Source organism: Lynx canadensis, chromosome E1 (genome assembly GCF_007474595.2).
Source record: "Lynx canadensis isolate LIC74 chromosome E1, mLynCan4.pri.v2, whole genome shotgun sequence".
Classification (NCBI taxonomy): domain Eukaryota; kingdom Metazoa; phylum Chordata; class Mammalia; order Carnivora; family Felidae; genus Lynx; species Lynx canadensis.
This window is the reverse complement of record NC_044316.2, coordinates 422751-442888: the sequence shown is the minus strand read 5'-3', so window position 1 is coordinate 442888 and position 20138 is coordinate 422751. Positions and strand designations below refer to the sequence as shown.

The 20138-nt window shown below is 59.7% G+C and overlaps 1 protein-coding gene across 4 annotated transcripts in view; it reads right to left on the bottom strand.

Moving 5' to 3' along the window:
- The window catches only part of SPNS3 (sphingolipid transporter 3 (putative)), a 40867-nt gene extending 22416 nt beyond the window's left edge, over positions 1-18451 (bottom strand). For 2 of the 4 annotated variants that reach the window (XM_030295003.1, XM_030295004.1), the window contains exons 1-8: positions 18019-18451; positions 14874-14939; positions 10458-10594; positions 9801-9952; positions 8973-9039; positions 8212-8360; positions 7288-7440; positions 3810-3999 (exon numbers count right to left, since the gene is read on the bottom strand). In XM_030295003.1, the coding sequence (XP_030150863.1) occupies positions 3810-3999; positions 7288-7440; positions 8212-8360; positions 8973-9039; positions 9801-9952; positions 10458-10594; positions 14874-14939; positions 18019-18229 (1125 nt within the window). In that variant the 5' untranslated portion in view covers positions 18230-18451. Of the gene's footprint in view, positions 1-852; positions 3710-3809; positions 4000-7287; positions 7441-8211; positions 8361-8972; positions 9040-9800; positions 9953-10457; positions 10595-14873; positions 14940-18018 lie in introns of those variants that run through there. The other 2 variants (XM_030295005.2, XM_032591237.1) reach the window with 2 other exon arrangements.
- Positions 18452-20138: the final 1687 nt, after the last annotated feature.

Below are 20138 nucleotides of genomic sequence, written 5' to 3'. Positions count from 1 at the left end.
AATCAATACAACAAAGTTGGCGGCAAAATGGATGAGGCTTTCGCGACACCGACCAGGAGGAAAGCACAGAACACTCGGGTCCCCAAAACCAGCAATGGCAGAGGCACGTCCCGCCAACCTCAGGGAGCCGAGAGGGGAAAAGGGAAATACCAGGCACAACTATACCCCAACAAACCAGACACCTAGACAAAGGCACAGATTCTCGGAAAGCCGCCAACTATCAAAAATGACATAAAAGGAAATCAAAAGCCTTAACTGATCTATAACAAGTAAATATTGAGTCAGTGATCAGAAAACTTCCCACAACAAAAAGCCCAGAACCATATGGCTTCACTGGTGAATTCTAAAAATGTCTAAAGATGAATGAACACAAGTCCTTCCCAAACTCTTCCAGAAAATCAGAGAGGAAGAAGCACTTGTCAACACGTTCCTCGGGGCCGTTATCCTGATGCCAAAACCGCAAAGACCACATTCCTCGTGAACACGCAGCAGTCAGTGCGCTGAAGCAGATTTGATGAAGGACAAACCACACGGTCGTCTCCACAGACGCAGAAAACAGGAGCCAGATGCCCCCTCCTCAGTGCAACCCCCCCACCCTCCGCAAAAGCTGGACCCACTCTCTGCCCCTCCCCCACTCGTTCTCACTCTCTCAGGAATAAACAAACATTTGGGGCGCCTGGGGGGCTCAGTCGGTTGAGCGTCCGACTTCAGCTCAGGTCACGATCTCACGGTTCGTGGGTTCGAGCCCCGCGTCGGGCTCTGGGCTGACGGCTCAGAGCCTGGAGCCTGTTTCAGATTCTGTGTCTCCTTCTCTCTCTGCCCCTCCCCTGCTTGCACTCTGTCTCTCTCTTTCTGTCAAAATAATAAATAAACATTTAAAAAAATTTAATAGAAAAACAAATGAATGTTTCGGGTGGCTGGTGATGCAGCCTTCCACTCAGCAAGCGGTGACCCCCCCACCAAGTACCTGGCGCTGTGTTTCAGGCCGAGAGCTGAGGAAGGTGGGACCCCCCGGGCCCCTGGGCTGGGACAGGGGTCAGAGCATAAGTAACTGTGGCCTAAGGAAGGCCTCACAGAGAGCAGGAGGGTGGGAGTGGGGGGCAGGTGGAGCCCAGCAATTCCGGAGGGCTCCACGGAGGAGGGGTGCGGAGGGAGCCAAGGGAGGGTCGGCCGGACAGACGTGGGGACCAGGAGGGGCCCTGGCGTCAGCACTGCAGGGGACATGGCTGGTCAAGGGAGTCATGAGGGGCTTCGAGCGCCATGAGAGGAGCTGGGCTCAGTTCCAGAGGCGTCAGGGGCCCCGGAAGGTCCGCGGTGTCTCTGGCAGTGGGCAGGTGAGCAGACCAGGAAGGGGCTCCTGGCACCGGTCCCACAGACAGACGGCAGGAGCCGTGCCAGGCAGAGGGCCCGAATCTCAAGCCGGAACGTCAGTTAGAGGCACAGACGGAGCCATGGAAGGGCTTCTGCTCAGGAGGCCCGGAAGGTTCCGCGCTGCTCCTGGAAGGCGGGAGCCTGGCCTGCTGGCTTGGTGCCACTGGGTCCCACGCCAGGCCCACACACGAGTCACGGAGGGAGCAGCCTCCCAGCATCGGAGGGACGCGCCCCCGGCCTGCCCACCATCCGGCCCGCAGCCCCTCACCCCTGCGGCAGGCCCAGAGAAGAGTTTCTCCGCCTCTGTCAGCCGGGACGCAATGTCACTTCTAGACGAGCCATCCAGCCCTGGAGATGCGCCAGGCTGCAGAGGGGGAGACAGCTGTGTCCCCTAAACACAGCCAAGGAGCCGCCTCCCAGAGCCAAACAGGACGGTGGCAGAAGCAGGACTGGCAGGGGACTGGGCCCCAGCCGACGCAGGGACGGCCTTTGACAGACCTCCATCTGCCTGCAAGGTCAGGCCCGCTGAGCCCCAGCAGCCGGGATCTGGCCCCGCTCCGGGAGCTGCTCCCTCGGCCCGGATGCCAGTAAGCATCTAGGCACTTATTAGCACCTACTGTATGCCGGGCTCCGTTCCTCCCCCACGGGAGCGACAAGGGTCAGCAGGGCATGGAGGACACAGACTACGGGCTGGCTCTCGGCTCTGTCTGTCCCACTGTCTGTGTTCTGTCTCCGGGCCTCGGTCTCCCAATCTGTAAGTGGGGGTGAGAAAGCCCTTCCCCCCCTGTTAGCAGCGCTAACAGGACCTGTCTGTCCTCCGGGAATTTCGGCAGAAGCCCACCCAGACCTTCAGAGACACGCCATCCCCTCCCTCAGGACCTGGGGAGAGAAATGACGGCCCCGTATGGCCCCCTCCCCCTGGCTTCTAGAGGGAAGGCCGCAGGCGTGGGCTGGGGAGGGTTAACCTGAAGAGTAGGAGAGCTGGCGAGGGGCTCCGAGCGACCCAGCCACAGACAGAGGACACGAGCCAGCGGAGTGCTGGGGCCGCCTGAGTGGAGCTCACACAGGGCACCGTGGGGGCACCCCTTCGTGTCACCCAGGGGCACGAGGATGCCGGCCCCGAGCCCCTCCCCAGGGCATCCAGGGTCCGACAGACGCCAGGCAGAGGAGACAGGCCTGGGGGTCACGAGAGGGGAGCCCCGGTGGTGGGTCCAGCAGGACCAGCTGAGCCGAGAGGAGGGACGCCTTGGAAGACGACCTGCACCAATGATTGGATATTGCAAATGCCAGGGCTCCAAAAAGTGTCCCCAAGAGAGCGACCCGTGCTGGTCAGCCAGCATCTGGAATCTGGCACCAGGAGGACACGGACACTCGGGAAAACCCACTCTGGACACGGTAACACGTGCCCCATTTCAGGCCGTCCTTCCCGCCTGCCCAGCCCGGAGTGGGGCCAGGGACCAGGGCAGAGGTGGACCGAGAAGAACCAAACGGACCGCAGCTCCCTCTCGCCCCCGTGCATTATCTGGGCCTGGACAGACACTATTTGGAAGCAGGACCAACGTGTTGACTTTCCAGTTCGCGGGTGTGACAGTGGGCTCTGGGCGTGGGTAGTTCTGGTCTCAGTCTGCTCGGTGAAGCCCACCTGTGTGTGCAGGGGCACCTGTGTCCACGGTGGGGTCCCCAGGGCCTTGGGACGGGAGAGGAGGGGAGGGGAGCCCATCTGGCTGGGGCTAGGCTGGCACCAGCTTCCCAGAATCACTGGCCCTTTCCCACTGGTGAGACCATCAGGGCTGGGGCTTTGGGGAGCAGGGGGTGTGCATACAGCCCCACCCATACACCACGGTGCCTGAGGGACCCAAACATGCATGGAACCCAAGCAGGAACGGTGAATTCTGACAGGGGCATGGGACGGTCTGGAAAGGCTTCTGGAGACGCAGCGTTTGAGCTGGGCCTTGCAGAAGGAGCTCAAGGGGGAACCGTGCCCCTGCAGAGGGACGGGCACAGCAAAGGCCGGCAGGTGCGAGCCCGTCACTGGCACGGCCACAAGGTGGGGCACACGGAGGGGTATGACGGAATAGAGCCCGGAAGACGAGAGAGCATGTCAGCATGGGCCATGGCCAATCTGGGCTTCACTCCCCTCACCTGTCACCCCATCTCTCCTGGCTCTCACAGCACATCCGAGGAACAAATGCGTCCCACCGTCTCCCATCAAAGCCTTCACCAGCAGCTCAGAGCCAGAAAGGCTCAGGCTCAAACCCCAGTTCTGTTCCTCCCTAGCGGTGCCACTCTGGGTAAGCCTCAGTTTACGCATCTGTAAAATGGGGGTAGCAGGCTGTCCCTGGACGGAGTGATAAACATAATGTACATAAAACCTGGCCCGGCATCGGCCCACACGAACAAGCAGCACCCACCCACACCACCAGCGGGCACTCACTTACATAGGAGGCCAGGAACGTGGTCGGGGCCAGGATGAGAGCCAGGTAGAGGCAGGGGGCTGCGATCAGAAGGCTGCCAGCGCAGAGGAGGGGCTCGGCCCGAGGATTGACTTTCTTGTACCTCCTGGAAGCCTCTGCTCCCAGGACAACTCCAATGATGCCCGTCACGACAGTCAACGCCCCAAAAATCAGGCTGATGGGAAAGAGCAGAGCAGGGTTACTTGGCCAGGTGGGGGTAGCCCTGTCCTGGGGTTCAGCCCCTGCCCCGAGTGCGTGATCAGGTACCTGTGGGGAGTGTGACTGTGGGTCCCCTCCCCTCCCTCCTACCAATGCTCCTGGGTCCTCAGGGCCCCTCCCTCCATTTTCCTTCCTGCCCCGTCCTGGGGAGGTCACTGGCCACCAGGGTGGCTGGCCCAGCAGGCCTCACTGCTCAAACAGCCCCTCCTAACTGCACTCCCTGTCCCGCTTCCCCTACCCCTGACCCCCTCCTGCACCTGCTGCCTGGGGAAGGGTTCCTCAGACCGAATTCCAAGCAGGTCCCCAGAGGGTGCTTTCTAAAATATAGGTTTGAAAAAATAATAATACAGAGGGCCCACCCCTGCCTAAAACTCCCACCAGCTCTCAGACACCACTGGATTTGGTGCCAACTCATCGCGGCCCGTGTGGCCCTCCGCGGTCTGACCCTGGCTGACCTCAACCCCATCCCCCAGCTCCAACCTCTGCCCCCAGATGGGCTCTTGTCCCCACTTCATACTTTTATTCCTACATCCGGACACTCCTCACTAGGTTTCCCACCTACTGAACTCCTACTCATCTGTCAAGGCCCGTCACAAGATCCCCTCTTTGGAGATGCCTTCCTCTGTCCCCTTGCTGATTCCTTCACTCCCTTCAGTTCCCAGATCTGCTTCTGCGTTTCTACCATCAAGGTCATTCACTAGCCTGCTGATTCCTGGAGGACACAAACCAGGTGCGCCTTAATCTCCCAACTACGCTGGCAACACAGAACCTGGAGTACAAGAGACAGTCCCAGAACTTCCGGGCAGACAGCCGCAGGGGGCAAGGTGGAGGAAGGATAAGGCAAGGTCACTCAGCTAATGCAGCAGCAGAGCCAGGATCCTCAATGCCCACCTGCCCCCCCCCCCCCCCCCCCAGCCTCCTTTTAAAGGGGTTCAAGCGACGCTGACCTAGACGAACCATGGATGTAGTCAGGGCCTCTCCAGCGCTCGGTGGCCTCCCGTTGTCCTCGGGCCAGCTCTGCGGACCGGCCCCTGCTGCCCGTGTGGCATCTCGCCCTTCTCTCTCCACCCCCACCTCTGCACAAATGACTGTGGGTTCTCCGGACTCACCCATCTTCCGGCCCCCCTGGCCTGGAGCACCACTGCCCCACCCACCCCCTCCCGCTGCCAGCACCCCCTCCTGGCCCAAGCATTTCCAGAAGTGCGCAGATGGCCTCCGGTATGGCGGGGTGATGACCATTCGCCAAGATGCAACACGACAGGTGCGAGACTGTGCTTACTGACAAACCAAGTCTCCCCAAAACCGCCTTTCCTCTAAACAGCTTCTGTGAAATATCCATCCCACAGGCTGAGGACGGTGGGCTAATCCCCCTGCCCCACCCCCGTGGTGAACAGGCGGGAGTGTAGGGCCCAGAGAGGGCAGGGACCTGCCCCAGGTCACACAGCCCCTCACTGGCACAGCCAGGGCCTCCTGACGAAGCACGTGTTGGCCTTAGGCAGCTTAAAGGTGCCCAGCGACCCTTCCCAGGCTACAAGCTGCACAAGGTTCTGGCTCAGGCCAGTCGAGTGACCCCGAATCCTGGAAGAATGCTGTCTACCTTGGAGTCCGGGTCTGAGCTGGCCCTGGAAGGTTCTGGAGACCTTCCTGAGACTTAGGATTGATTATTCAGACAGGGCCCTCACACAGGAGGTGTGGCCAGAGGACAGGCCCAGCCGCCAAGCTACCCCCAACCCACAAGACCTTCCCAGAATCGGACTCTCAGAGCCAAGAGGGTCCTTAACGTCCTGCAAGTTCCATGCTGACCCTCTGTACAACAGCCCTGGCAAGCAGCTGTCCAACTCCCACTTACATGCCCTGAGGGGCGGGAAGCTCACTACCACCACACATCCCCTTCCACAGGGGCCAGCTCTGAGTGTTGGAAGTTCTCCCAGGGGCTAAGCCGGCATCCTTGTCCTGAAGCTTCCCTCCCTCGATGCACCCTCACCGTGGGGCCTACCCTAACCGCAGAGGGTGTGTTAATAGCTGAGGTCCATGCAGAACCCCAACACCAGGACCTTCTACCTACCCTGTGGCAGGCTGAGTAATGCCCCCCAAGATGTCTATGCCCTAATCTCTGGAACCTTTACAAAGGTGATTGCATTAAGGGTCTTGAGAAGGGGAGATTAGCACCCGTTAACCGAGGCCCTCCATTTAATCGCCAGCATCTCTATAAGAGGGAAGCGGAGGGAGACGTGAGACACAACAGGAGAAGGCAACGTGACCACAGCTGTGGAGACTGTGGACGCGGCCACAAGCCAAGGGACACCAGCAGCCCCCGGAGGTGACGAGGCAGGAAGGACCATCCCCTGGAGCCTGGGAGGGCACGTGGCCCAGTGCAACCATCTGGACGCGAGGCCTCGGGCTCTCTGACAAAGGGACTCGCTTGCCCAGGGACACACAGCCACTGAACGCTAGACACACAAGTGAGTCCCGTGTCCCATGTTTTCAAGCTGCTGCGGGACTTTCAGGGCCCAGTCTTTGTCTCCAGGGAGGTGACAGTCTGGCTGTGGCTGCAAGGCCAGCATCACAATCCGTGTGGTCCATGCATTCACTCATGCACTGCTGCCTCCTCCCGGCCCCCGCGGTGCTCCAGGAAGCGCCCCCAGGCGGTGCGCAGATGTTCAAGTCCAGCAGGAACTGGCGTCTCCAGAGGCGACAGGACGTGGCGCTAAGACCACCAGCTTTGGAGTCCGAGGGGCTTGAACCTGCCTCCGCCACGTGCTGCCAGGACAAGTCACTTAATTTTCTGAACTTCTGTCTCCTCATTTGCAGCAGGAATAATCGGGTTTGTCATTACAACACCTCTGAGGATTCTTCACGTAAAACGCTCAGCTAACGTTAAAGGTTAAGAAGTAACGATGGGAAGACGGAAGGGGACCTACGGGCAGAGGGCCCAGCTCGGGCATGGGGCATTCCGGAAATCCCACGAAGCTCTCTCTGTGTCCCCAGAGAGGAGGCCAAGGAGACAGAGACAGGAGCATCGCCCCCACAGGCCCTGCAGAAGCCTCACCCGCCTGCCAAGTGCCTCCCGGACCCCCACAGTGGCCCAAGAGCGGGGAGACTGGGGCCCAGAGGGGACGAGGCTGCCGCCTACGGCCACCGGAGGTACAGGAGCTCAGCCAGAGGGGAACCTGGCCTGCAGTCTGCCAGCAAGGCCCCAAGTCCCGGGGCACGTGCCCGCCCAGGGCTCCCAGCGGCCCCTCACCTGTCCTGGCTGTCGCACGGCTCCTGGAGGCAAGGGCGCTGCAGTCCATGCACCACACGGGCCTCGAACAGAAATTTGGGGGCCCAGAAGCCCAGAGCTCCAGTCACAAAGGCGATGGCAGTCACCCCAAGGGTGGACCACACAAAGCTCCAGCTGCAAGAGAAGCGCCCTGGCTGACACCCCCAGAAAGGGCTGTGGCCGCAGGGCCCCTCTGCTCCTGTCACTGCCCTCCCAGCTCACCCAGGCTCCGGACCCTTCCCGCCACAGCCCCCGCCACACCCCCATTCTCGCTGGGCCTTCCCCCCTCCTCTCTGCAAGACCAGCTCTCCCCGTCCAGGAAGGCCCAAACCCAACAGCACGTTCTCCAGGAAGCCGCCCCCTGCCCCCACCTTCCTCCCAGCGCCCCCCCCCCCAGTCGCATGGCTCTGTATCAAAGAGAGCCAGGGCCTGTCCGCGCCCCACATTCCAGTAAGTCATGAGGCCGGGAGTGCAGTTGACTGGGGCCGCCTCCCCGCCCATGCCTGGAACAGAAAGAGGATGGACGCACTCCCACGAGGTTTGCAGAGGTGAGTGATTAACTCCCAGCATCCTCCCGGCAACCCGGGGAGAATTATGTCCACTGAATAAATGAGGGGAGTGAGGTTCCAAGTCTCAGGTCACTCGGGGATAAGGCCCTGGCGGAGCTCACTCTGCCTCCCTCCCTCCCTTCCGGTCCCCATTCTGTCACAGGCAGGCAGGCAGGCGCAGGGGGCCTCCAACTGAGGGAGGGGCACCTCAGTTGGTGACTGGGAGCTCAGAGGAGGAAGAAGGCTGTGAACATTGGGACAGTCACGGAGGGCTCCCTGGAGGCGGAGAGAGGCAGGTCAGCAATGCCGGGGCAGACAGGGTTTTTGGTGACATGCAGGGAGGAGCAGGGACACTCACTTCCTCCCCAGGTATCTGACGTCCTCCCACCAGCTGCTCCTCGGGCCCCCCGTGGCCACCTCCTCCTGCTTCTCAGCAGCTCCCCGGGGAGGGTCTGGAACCAGCACGATAAGCAGGACCAAGGCTACAGCTTCCAGGCAGGGCATGACCTGGGCACGGAGGACCCAGGATCTCAGGGCCACACATACACCCCTGCGACCCAGGAGATCCTGCACGTGGCTGAACCATGTGGCCCGGGCTCCGGGAGGCTCTGTGCCCTGGGAGGGGTGGGGCAGGGGGCTCATTTCCTGACTGCCCCTCACCCCTCACCCCTAGGAATGCAGCCTCTCTGGGGAGTAGGGTCCCCCTGGGACTTCCCTCCATGCGGTCTGTTCAGTGATTGCTCTCTTGGGGTCCGTGAGCCCACGTGGCTGAGGACTGGCGCCGACTGGGGTTCTCACCACCTCCACCTGCCAGGCCACTTCTGCCCTGGGATGTCCCCACCCTTGTCTGTCCACCTCTGAGATTCCAGGAGGCAGCACGTACTGCCCCCGCTTTGCAAGCCACTTGCTTGAGCTCACGGCCTGAGCAGACCCAGCAGCCAGCATCTGAATCCAGGGCCGTGACCTCCACGGTTCGCGTTCCGTCAAACGCCTGAAGCTGCCAACGTCTGACCACCCCCCACGGCGCCAGCTACCGTGCCAAGTGGCGAAGGCCACTGGAGGCTGGAAAGTCCCTGCCTGCCCAGGGGGATCAGAGGAAGAACAGGAGGCTGGACTCACTCGGAGGGCCCAGCGCCAGTTCCCGGTCAGCTGCAACACGGCCGAGCCCAGCATGTAGCCCAGACCACTGCGGCAGAGGATGGACAAGGGGGTGGGCAGTGAGGGGGGGGGGCGGGGCAGTGGGGGGGAGGGGCAAGGGGATGGGCAGTGGGGGGGAGGGGAACGGGAGTGAGGGGGGAAGAGCAAGGGGATGGGCAGTGGGGGGGAGGGGAACGGGAGTGAGGGGGGAAGGGCAAGGGGATGGGCAGTGGGGGAGGCCCAGCCTGAGCCCAAGGCCAGCCTGAGCTGGGGCGCCCCACCCCAAGGGGCTGGCTCTCTGCTGCTCACAACCCTGTCACAGGAAAAGTGAGCCACATGAGGCCCAGATGTCCACTGCCCTTGGTCAAGTCACCGGTGACCTCTGGCTTCAGGCCCGTCTCCAGCACCACTGCCCCTGCCTCCCTATCCAAGGACCCAAGGCTCAGCCCTGCCTGAGTCAGGCAATGCCAGGAAACCTGGGTCAGAGCTCTTGGGTCCGACTGCAAATCCACTCTGACCTCCCCCACCCGGGGGAGCCCGCCCCGGCCCCACACGCTCCCCCAGGCAGGCCTTCCCAAGCGTCCCACGGGGTAGGAGGCATCTTTATTCCCTCGAACCCTCAACACAGCCCATCAGCCAGTGTTCTTGCCCCCCCTTTGCAGATGAAGAAACTGAGGCCCAGGGTGGTAAAGGGACAAAGCGAGGAAGGAGCCCTCCTGGTCTGATGCCCTCCTACCCCAGCCCAGACTATTCAGGCTCCTTTGGGCCTCAGTTTACCGCCTGGGGGAGCGGGTCCGGGGTGGCACCAACCTTCCGACAGGGATAAAGATGTAGAAGATGGCCAGCACCCGGGTCCGCTGGTCCCTCACAAAGAGGTCGCCCAGAATGGTGGGCGCGATGGTGGAGTAGCTGGCCGAGCCGGTGCCCACGACTCCCCGGGACAGGAAGAACAGCCAGGAATACTGGGCAGGCAGGCACAAGACCCCAGTGAGCCCCAAGATCACCCTCGGGGTGAGGGACCTGAGCGAGCGTCAGAGGCCTCAGGTCCTGGTGACAGGAGCCCCCCCCCCCCCCCGGGGTGGAGGAGGGGATCTGGGCTCACAGACGCCTGGCTACCCGCCCAGCCCAGGTCCCCACATCACACGGGTGCCCCCTGCTGGCGCCTGCAGCCACTGCCTCCCCACCCACTCTCCCACCGCCCAGGGGAGCCCTTTTCCTGGGCCGTGCCTTTGCCAGCCAGGCATGGGCCCCCAGACAGTGGCTGTCACCTCCACCCGCCCCCCACAGGCAGCAGCGGGAGGTGCAGGAGAGGAAGTCTCCCGCTGAGAGAGTCTAAGGGGGTCCTCTCTCGGCCCTGGATGGCGCCCCTGCAGCCAGCCTGGAGCCCACCCATGTTTTAACGGGAAGGAGCAGGTGGTGGGAGCAGGGGGCAGATCCAGGGCGCCTTGCAGGGAGGAGGGCACCCACCTGGGGGGAAATGAAGGAGCTGGAGAGGCCCGCCCCTGACCAGAGCAGGATCCCAATGCTCAGCGTAGCTTTGCGGCTGTGTCGGTCGCCCAGGTAGCCAAACACAGGTGCAGACAGCAGCAGGCAACCTATGAAGACTGGAGGGGACAGGCCGGGGCCTCGTGCATTCCCCCGTGGTGGTGGGCGCGCAGACGGGCCTCCGGGCCCGCAGAAGAGGCCTGGCTCAGGTGCCGCAAAGCTGACACCCTGGCAGTGGGTGGAGGCCACACGACCCACGGCCCCGAGTCAGGGGAACTGGGAAGGGGGTGGAGGGAGCTGGGCCGGCTCAAATCCCGGCTCTGCTGCAGGCTCGCTGTGCAGCCTGGGGTTTACTAACTCCACCCCTCTGAGCGTCCCCCGAGCCGCCAGCGCTCGGTGCACGCCAGGCCCCGCGTCTCTGCGGAGCTGTCCGTCCCCTTGCCTGGCTGGGCCAGGTCCGATTTTGCCGTCACACCCCTGCTGGGGGCGGGAGGCAAGGGAGGCCTGCCCGGGCCTGCGGTGCAGACCTGCAGGGTTTAGAATGAGTGCAGTCGTTCCCGGAGGCTGGAAAAAGGCCTGGTTTTCCTAAGCAGGAAGAACATTCCCCTGACACCGTCAGTTGTATTTGTTCCATCTTTTTAAAGTAAACCCTTCTGAATTGGGAGACTGGGTTAACGAACGCGTTTGCTACTCTGTGAAGACAAAGAAACTGCCGCGTTTTCGCACGACTCTGCACCCTCGCCGCTCGAGTCCCTCACCTGAAACCGTCTCCACCCTCCGGGGGGCGGGGAGGGGCGTGTCCGCGGCCGCAGGTGAGTGCGGCGTCCGGACCCGCCTCCGCCCGAGGCCCCGCCCCACGCCTGGGTCCGCATTCGCTGAGCGCTCATGATCGACATTGCCTGAGCCTAATGAGCGTCCAGACTCGTCCCAGCCCCTCCCACTCCGCCCCACCCGCTCTGGTATTGGGTGGAGCCGTGCGCGGTTGCAGAAATTAGGCCAGTTTTGACCTACAAAAAAAAAGGCAATTTAAAATGGTTCGACCTAATACTCCACAGAGAATGGTCTTTGGTGCCAGGGACATTTAGAATTTTAATAGCTACCTCCAAAATAGGCCTCCAAAAAAGGCTGTATCCGTTTACACTCGTGCAGAAGCGCGTATCTCAGCTCCCTTGATATGATCGGTCACTTTGTTCCTCTTAATGGTTGAGGCACAGACGGTGTCTCGCTGATGTTTTAATCTGCATTGTCCTTATGTCAGTTCCTGTGCTCACACCTTCTGCCCATTTCTCTCTTGGGCCCTTGTGGGAATTGCAAATAATTTCTCCCAGGTCTTTACGTTTAAGGATTTAAAATGCAAATTATGGGCTCACATCCTGACCCAATGACTGCTTAGCTGTGTGACCTTGGGCAAATTCCTTAACTCTTCTGTGCCCCTCGAATCAACTATCTAATGAGATAGCATTGTGCTTCCTGTGGAAGGTTATCGAGAAGATTCAATGAAGTTAAGCATATAAAAAAGGCAGTGACTGGGGCGCCTGGGTGGCGCAGTCGGTTAAGCGTCCGACTTCAGCCAGGTCACGATCTCGCGGTCCGTGAGTTCGAGCCCCGCGTCAGGCTCTGGGCTGATGGCTCGGAGCCTGGAGCCTGTTTCCGATTCTGTGTCTCCCTCTCTCTCTGCCCCTCCCCCGCTCATACTCTGTCTCTCTCTGTCCCAAAAATAAATAAATAAGGCAGTGACTAGCTTTATGTTAATGCCTAATAAATGTCATCCATTGTTGTTACTAACTGCATTTATGGTTTCAATCATGTCGAATTTACCTTCTTTACCTTGGTGTCCTCAAATGTGTCAATACTCCCGGCGTGGTGTTTCTTGTCTCCTTAATGCATCTCTTCTCTACCCAAAGGTTATAAAAATACTTCCCCAAAAGTTCTAATACTTTTATGAGATTTGGGGCAGGGATCCTTTATAAGATCTAAACACCTTAAATCCACAGATGCCCTGAAATGGAGAACCTTGCCCCCAAAGGAAGGCACACTCACACACACACACACACACACACACACACACACTCCTTTGCTCCTATATCATCCAATGACTTCTGTGACAAATGGGAGCGATAAAAGAGCAGCGGGTTAAGAGAAGGACTCCACAGGAAGCTGCCTGGATTTGATCCCAGCTGTGTGACCTTCAGCAAGCCCCATAGCCTCTCTGTGCCTCAGGTTCGGCATGCATAAAATGGGCATAATAACAATACCTGCCTCGTGGGTTTGTTGTAAAGATTAAATGAGTTAATATCACAAAACACTTGAGATAGTGTTGGGCACATGGTAAAGGCCACATCATTAAATATTATTAATTGACGAACTAACTCCAACAGCCAGTCTGTCCCTTTGGAAGGGGAGGGGGTCTGACCACTGCTAACCCCCACCCTCTGCCCCACTCTTACAGCTCAGCCACGGCTGAGTCAGGGGCTCCCTCCCTTCTGCAGACACAGGGTGGGTCTCAGGCCATTTCACGACAACCCAGAAAAAGGCGAAGACTCACCCCAGGTCACCGGAGACAGCCTGGTCATCTGGTCATCAACCCCAGCAGCCTTTGGGCTGCTTCTGCAGAGTTGAGCCTCCCTTCACACACCCCCAGGCACACGCACATCCTCTCTACACACTCACACACATACACGCACGTACTTTCTCTCTCTCTCTCTCTCTCTCTCTCTCTGCCCCTCTCCCTCACCTGCACAAACTCCTTCCACGACATCTCATTTATCACCGCTTTGTAGTAATAATCCTGTTCACCAGGGAGAGGACCAGGGGGGCAAATATCGACTCACCTCCCATTATCTGTTTAACCTAGAAGTTGCGGGTATCGAGCTGAGATGGTCTCGCTTTGGCTACAGAAATGACTGGAGACCAGCACCGGCCTCAGCCCTGAGACAGCAGCAGTCAGAACGGACCTGGGACGTACACGGTGGCCTGCTAACTCTTTTCCTCCGGTGCCTTTTAAAGACGTTTGTAGAACTACGTACCCCTTCATGCGTTTTCAGCCAACATTTACAACGTTCTCATCCTAAGTTTAAATAATTGCTAAGGATGTGATCTCCATCGTTATTGTATTTTTTTACACGATATTTTCATCTAAACCCTTGGGGCCACAGAGGCGTTCATTGCATCCGCGGGAACGTCTGCCATCTACGGACACCGCTTTAATGAGCAAAACCAAGTCTTATTCGCCGAATCGATCCAACAACCAGGAGGATCGCCTGTGAGAAAGATACTAAATATCTCAAAGATCTCTGAAATCAATGTGTTGACGCCCATCCCTGAGACAACATCTTGCTTCTGAATGCTAAATTAGAGATAAACAGTAGACTGTCACGCCAGCAGGAAGACAGACAAGGCTTGGCACTTGGCCGCGGGTCTGTGGCCTGGAGGAAACACCCCCGGTGGGTTTGTACTGACACCCTCTCTGCTACGCTCCCACAACCTCGCACGGGAGCCCGGCATCTGTGAAGGTCCCGTCCGCATGGCACCCTGGAGGCTTCCACTCCCCAGGGCTGGGCGTGGGAGAAGCACAGAACAGGGAAGAGGGACATTTTCCTGCTTGGAGGGGTGAGGTGGGAAAGAGGAACCGGGAGCTTTCTCTCAGACGGGTCCATTTTAGGAAAGAAAAACACGGGCTTGAGGCTCCGTAAGCGGATTCTCTCCCAACTCTGCCCGTGTAGCCCCTGAAAGGTTTTTGTGTATCCCCAGGGGTCCCACTTGTCGCAAGACTGTTGGGGGAAGGAGGGGCCACAGAGAGGGGCACACGGGTGCCGGCTACATGCTGGGTGTGTGCACACGTGCGTATCCGGTGTCGTGACAGTGAGTGTGCCCATGGGGGCACGTGTGTGTCACCGTGCATGGAAGGTGTGGCTGGTCCCCACCGCTGGACTGTAGGCCCCGTGGGCCCAAACCCCATCTGAACACATGTGGGAAGTACATATGTCTGTCTGTCTGTCTGTCTGAGTTCCGGGGGCCAGATTCTTCAGGCCCACAGGGGAAAGCACGTGTCGGGATTTCTCAACCCCAGCCCGTCTCTGGCCCCGGCCGGGCTACATAGGCACAAGAGAGCACGCCACAGTCATGATCTGAAGCTCAGGGGCCTTCTCCAGCCGTCCTCCCCGCTCCTGCAGTGTCTCCGCTCAAAGCCGAAGTCCCTGCTCAGGCACCGGGCCGACCTTCTCCCTTCTCCTACCCACACTGCCCTCGCGCCCAGCACCACCCTTCCTCAGCGTCCCCTCCTCTGTGCCGGGGGGACTCAGCGGGGCTCAGCCTGGCCCCCATTTCCCAGCGGCTGGAACTAGGCCCCTCCCCAGCATGAGCCCAGGGCCCCAGCTCCACCAGGGACTCAGCCCTTACCTGTCTGAAGCAAACCAGCACAGCTATCACTGATCTCAAAAAACTTCTGTACGTCCAGCAGCACGCCTGTGGACAGACGGACAGCGCTCAGGAAATGGGGAGTGGCCCACAGGGCTTCTAAGGGCAGCTGCCCCTGCGTCTGGGACAGGGCCCCGCGGGCCAGCACAGGGGGTGACTCGGGGCCCACGGTTCTCTTCCTCTCTGTCCCACACGCACGTACAACCACACGCGCACACAGATAGGGGAGCACGTCCACACGCCCGGGAGCACGTATCGCAGAGGCCCAAGTGTGTGTACGCATTCGGACACATATCGTACACCCCGGGACACAGACGCACGCGCACACTGACACGTGCACAGAGAGGCGCCCACGTGTCCCACACACGCGTGCCAACCTGCCACCATCGTCAGAGTGACGGGAGGCTCCCCGCGGCTGCACAGTTGCTCGCTCAGACTACCGGTGGGTATTTTTGTTTCTGTTTTGTTTCCTTTTAATTTGTAGAGAGAAAAAGAGCGCGCAAGCAGGGGAGGGGGCAGAGGGAGAGAGAATCGAGGGCAGGCTCCAGGCTCAGCACAGAGCCAGACGCGGGGTTCGATCCCACGACCCTGGGCTCACCACCTGAGCTGAGAATCAAGAGTCAGACACTCAGGTGACTGAGCCACCCGGGTCCCCCTAGACCACGGTGTTAATGGAAGTCCCTGGGACTGCAAGGCCGCAGCCCTGCTCGGGTATGCACACCCATGCGTGAGCATAGGCGTGCAGAGACACGTGTGCACACGCGTGTTCTTCCAGACGCACGAGCAGACAGTCACGACAGTGCATGTGAGCGCTTCAGAGACAGGCCCCACTTAGGTCCGACCTCGGCCCGCCTCCCTGAGGGTGGCAGGCCCTCCAGGGTCTCCCTAGGCCAAGGCCGGTGCCATGGGCACTCGGCTCAACCCAGAGGGAGGAGACTGCCCGACACCAGGCTCCGATCCCCGAAAGCACAACTTCAGGAAGAGGTCGTCCAAGCGGAGGCGCCTGGTCATCCGAGCTGTGAGGCCCTGGCCAAGTCCTTAGAAAGAAAAGCAATCGTCGTTCTCGTTGGATTATGAGGTGGCCGAGGCCCAGGCCCCTGAGCGGGGCCCCGTGCTTGTTCCCTGAGAGGCGGGGACTGTCACTGTCCCCGCGACACGGATGAGGCGCCCTCCCACCAAGTGCTGCCTGCAGAAGCGGCCACGCGGTGGGGAGGAAAGCCGCACACCCACACGGCTGAGGCCCGTCAGCAGGTAAAGAAAGACCAAAGAACCAGACGAGAGAAGAGATTTTTGTGAAGACATTTGCTTTGGCCCCAGATGCGCAGCGTCTGGGCATGCCACGCTGTATGTGTTTCCTTCCTTTTAATATCTTTTTTTTTTTTTAAGTTTATTTACTGGTATTTTGAGAGCGAGAGAGCGTGCCAGCTGGGGACAGTCAGAGAGAAAGGGAGAGAGAGGATCCCAAGCGGGCTCCGGGCTGCCAACGTAGAGCCCGACCCGGGGCTCGAACTCATGAACTGTGAGATCATGACCTGAGCCCAAACAAGAGTCTGACGTTCAACTGACTGAGCCACCCAAGCGGCCCCTCTTTTTCCCCCTTCTTAGTATTTTTAATTACGTGAATAAGACGTATTCATCGGAGAGAAAAACACTAATAAGTCAATAACTACGCGAAAATTCTGTAGGGTCACACTGGTCTCCATCTTCCGGGGTGAGGACTGGGCCCTAGTTTGGGATCCTCCCGGCCTGCTTTTCACCTTTAGGCCGTCTTCCCCCAGGGCATCTGGCTGCCTCGAAAACCTCCTGCCCCCCAGCAGCCCCGGGCACCTCTCCGCATGGTTTCACTTCTCCAGGCCTCCTCCGTCCGGTCCCTGAGGCCAGAGGAAGTGCCCACTAGGAAGGGGCTCCCCAGCCTGCAGGCCTGCAGGCCTCCACACCGGTGACTGACCCGCCCCCAGGCCCTGCACCCCTGCCGGGCCTCGGGCCCTCCACCCAAACCCTCAGCCCCCTTAGCCCCGGACTGGCCCCCTGTCTTGTTTGCACCAATCTGAGCATCTGAGCATAGTCCCCCCCCCCCCCGCACCCGACCCAAAAAAATCATCCGTGGCTCCCCATTGTCTCAGCAGAAAGCCCCAGCTCCCAGCCTGGCAACCAAGGAGCTGTGATCTGGCAACAAGACTCTTTTAGAACAGTTCCCCACGCTCCCCTCGTCAGCTCTGACCACACCACACACTTCCGCCCCGTGGGCCTTGGCCCACGCTGACCCTTCACCCAATGTCCCCCCCCCACCCGCCGGCTCCCTGTCTTGCCGATCTGCTCGTCCTTCGAGACCCAACCCGAGTGCCCCCTCCTCTGGGTCCCGCCGGAGCCCTCAGTCACCGTCCTGGGGCCACCCCGCTGACGTCCCTCCTGCCCTGTCCTGTGCTGCCGTGTCCTGTGATCCTCCGAGCTCCGCCCCCTGAGCCCCCCAGGCCGGCCTGTGAGTCCCTCTGCCTTGCAGGAGTCCCGGTGACGAGCTCCCCCCTCTGCCCCTCGAGGCGGCCATTCCGGAGCTCAGGAACCACCAGGCGGACCCCTCCCCGGGTCTCCAAGCCTGTAGTCAATGTTCCTTCAGCCAGTCGTGAATGAGTCCGTGATGCAGAGAGAAAAGGTTAAATCTCGAAGAATAAAGGAATGAATGAGTCGGTGAATGTGCCAGTAACAGGCAGAACAGGGTAGCCCGGGGCCTCCAGGAAGGAAATCAGAAAGTGCAAGGTTGCACACAGCCCGCTGGCCCAGAAACGCCAGGCTATTCTGGGCCAGGCTGCCGGCCTGCCGTCCACACCCTCACGGGGCACCCCAGAGCCTCCGGGCCTTCGCCCTGCTGCCCTCACCCACCCACCGCCTCCTGCACCCACAGCTGTGTGCATACACCCTGTTTGGGGCTGAACTGGGAACTCGATGCCTCCCTCCCCGGTTCGGGCCTGGCTGAAACCGCCCGCCCCCCCTCCAGGGGTGAGAGCGGCTGGGACGTCTCCACGAGAAGACAGTTTGCTCGGCGGTGGGTGCCGTGCGTCCACAGCGCCAGCAGGTGGCCGGGAGCCGTGAGTGACAGCAGGTGCAGCCCGGGACGCCCTCCCCCCCTCACCTGGGATGATGAACCAGTGCATGTAGTTCAGGAGGTTGACATAGCACAGCACCGCGGCGGCCGCGTGAGCTCTCCGGAGGGGCAGGCTCCAGGGGGCGGATGTGGTCCGAGGGGGGCACTGTCCCAAGCCCGAGGCCCCGGGGAGACCGCCTGGCCCCGGGGATGGCCCCTGAGGCCCCTCCGGCCCGGGCTCCCCGCACTCCGCCGACATGCCCCCAGCCTCACCCGCCTGTAGCTCCTGTCCCGGGACGAAGGCGCATCAGCTCTGCACCGACTCACTTCCTGTGGTTTCCCAGCGTCCTGACCTCAGAACACAGCCCCAACTGCACAGGTTCCTCCTGAGCCCACTGCGGCCTCGCTGGCGAGGTTTCACCACCCCAGACTCTGAGGCCCTCGAGGGACCCACCCTGGGGGACGGGACGTTATGGTCCCTTGACCCGGCCTGCAGCTTCGGTGGCCACAGTGAGGAAGTGAGATGGGACAGGAAATGAGAGGGCTCTCCCAAAGAGGGTCTGGCTGCCCAGACAAGACACGGGCTGCGAGTGCGGGAGGTGAACGGGGTCACATCAGGAAGGCTGGGTACCGGCCAGGCGAGAAGCCCCAGCAGGACTGTGCACGAGGCCACCACCTGCTCCGGGCTGGTGCCCCACCTGGAGAAACGAAGGTGGCGGAGGGGCGCGTACAGGAGGGCAGCCTGTATCTGTCATAGATACAAAACCCAGGGGGACGTTGTGATGAGGGGCGAGATATCAGCAGGGTCTCAAAGCGTCTCTTTACAGTTTATGAGTAGCGGGGTGCAGGGGGAGTAACCACACCGCACGGGAATCAGGCGACATCTCAACCAAGGGTCGAATTAACACCACCAACCAGGTCAGGGGTGTCGTGCTCCTCCACGTGAGGCCCCGAGCAGGCCAACGTCACCTAGGGGTGACCACATCTAATGAGGAAACGTCACACCCGAATTGAGGCACGCTATGTTTTTAATACACTGTGTTTTAGGAAAGTTTTAGCGAAATTGAGCAGAAGGTTCAGAGGTTTCCTGTATACCCAGCCCCCACACATGCAGAGGGGGACGTCGGTCAAAAGTGCTGAACCCACAGTGACACCATCACCCAAAGTCCACCCCTTACGTTAGGGTTCACTCGATGTCGTACGTCCTGGAGTTCAGACAAATGTGTGATGTGCACCCACTCTCATAGTATCACACAGAGAAGTTACATTGCCCTAAAAATCCTCTGTGCTCTGCCCCCCGCCCTGCCCACCGCTGACAACCACTACTGTGTTTACTGTCCCCATAGTTGTGCCTTTTCCAGAAAGCTGTAGAGTCAGAATCACACTGCAGGGAGGCTTTTCAGACGGGCTTCTCTGAAGCAAAATGCATTTAAGGTGCCTTTATGTCTTTTTAGGCTTGAGAGCTCATCCTTTTCTGTGCTGAATAATATTCCACCGTCTGGGTGGGCCAGGGTTCGTTTATCCGTTCGTCTACTGAAGGACATCTTGGTTGATCGCAAGGTTTGGCAATTTAAATAAAGCTGCCCAAATCATCTGTGTGCGAGTTTTTGCGGGCACTGAAGTTTCAACTCCTTTGGGTAAGGCTGGTGATTGCTGGATTGTATGCTAACTGTACGGAACACTTTTTGTTTTGTTTTGTTTTAAGGAACTGCAGTATTCAAAAGTGTCAAAGTCATAAAAGACTAAGGAAGGCGGAGGGATTGTTTCAGAGTAAAGGAGATGAAGATCAGCGCATACACGAGACGGTGTCCTGCCCTGGAGAGAAGGGCACGTTCTTGATACACTGTGTCCTGCGCTGGAGAGAAGGGCACTCGTGATCGGATACACTGTGTCCTGCCCTGGAGAGAAGGGCACGTTCTTGGATCAGCTGATGAGATTGGAACTCAGAAGGCAGACCAGGAAGAAATACACCAGCATCCAATGAACTGAAGTTGGTAACCGTGCTGTGGTCACGTTTATGAAGCCCTTCTACTGAAGTGTTTAGGGGTAAGGGGCCACCGTGTACGCACCTTACTATCAAGTTGTTCAGGAAAAAATTAAGAGATGGTAAGAAAGCAAATGGGACAAAATGGGTAACGACTTTGTGGGTTTTGGGGCGCCTGGGTGGC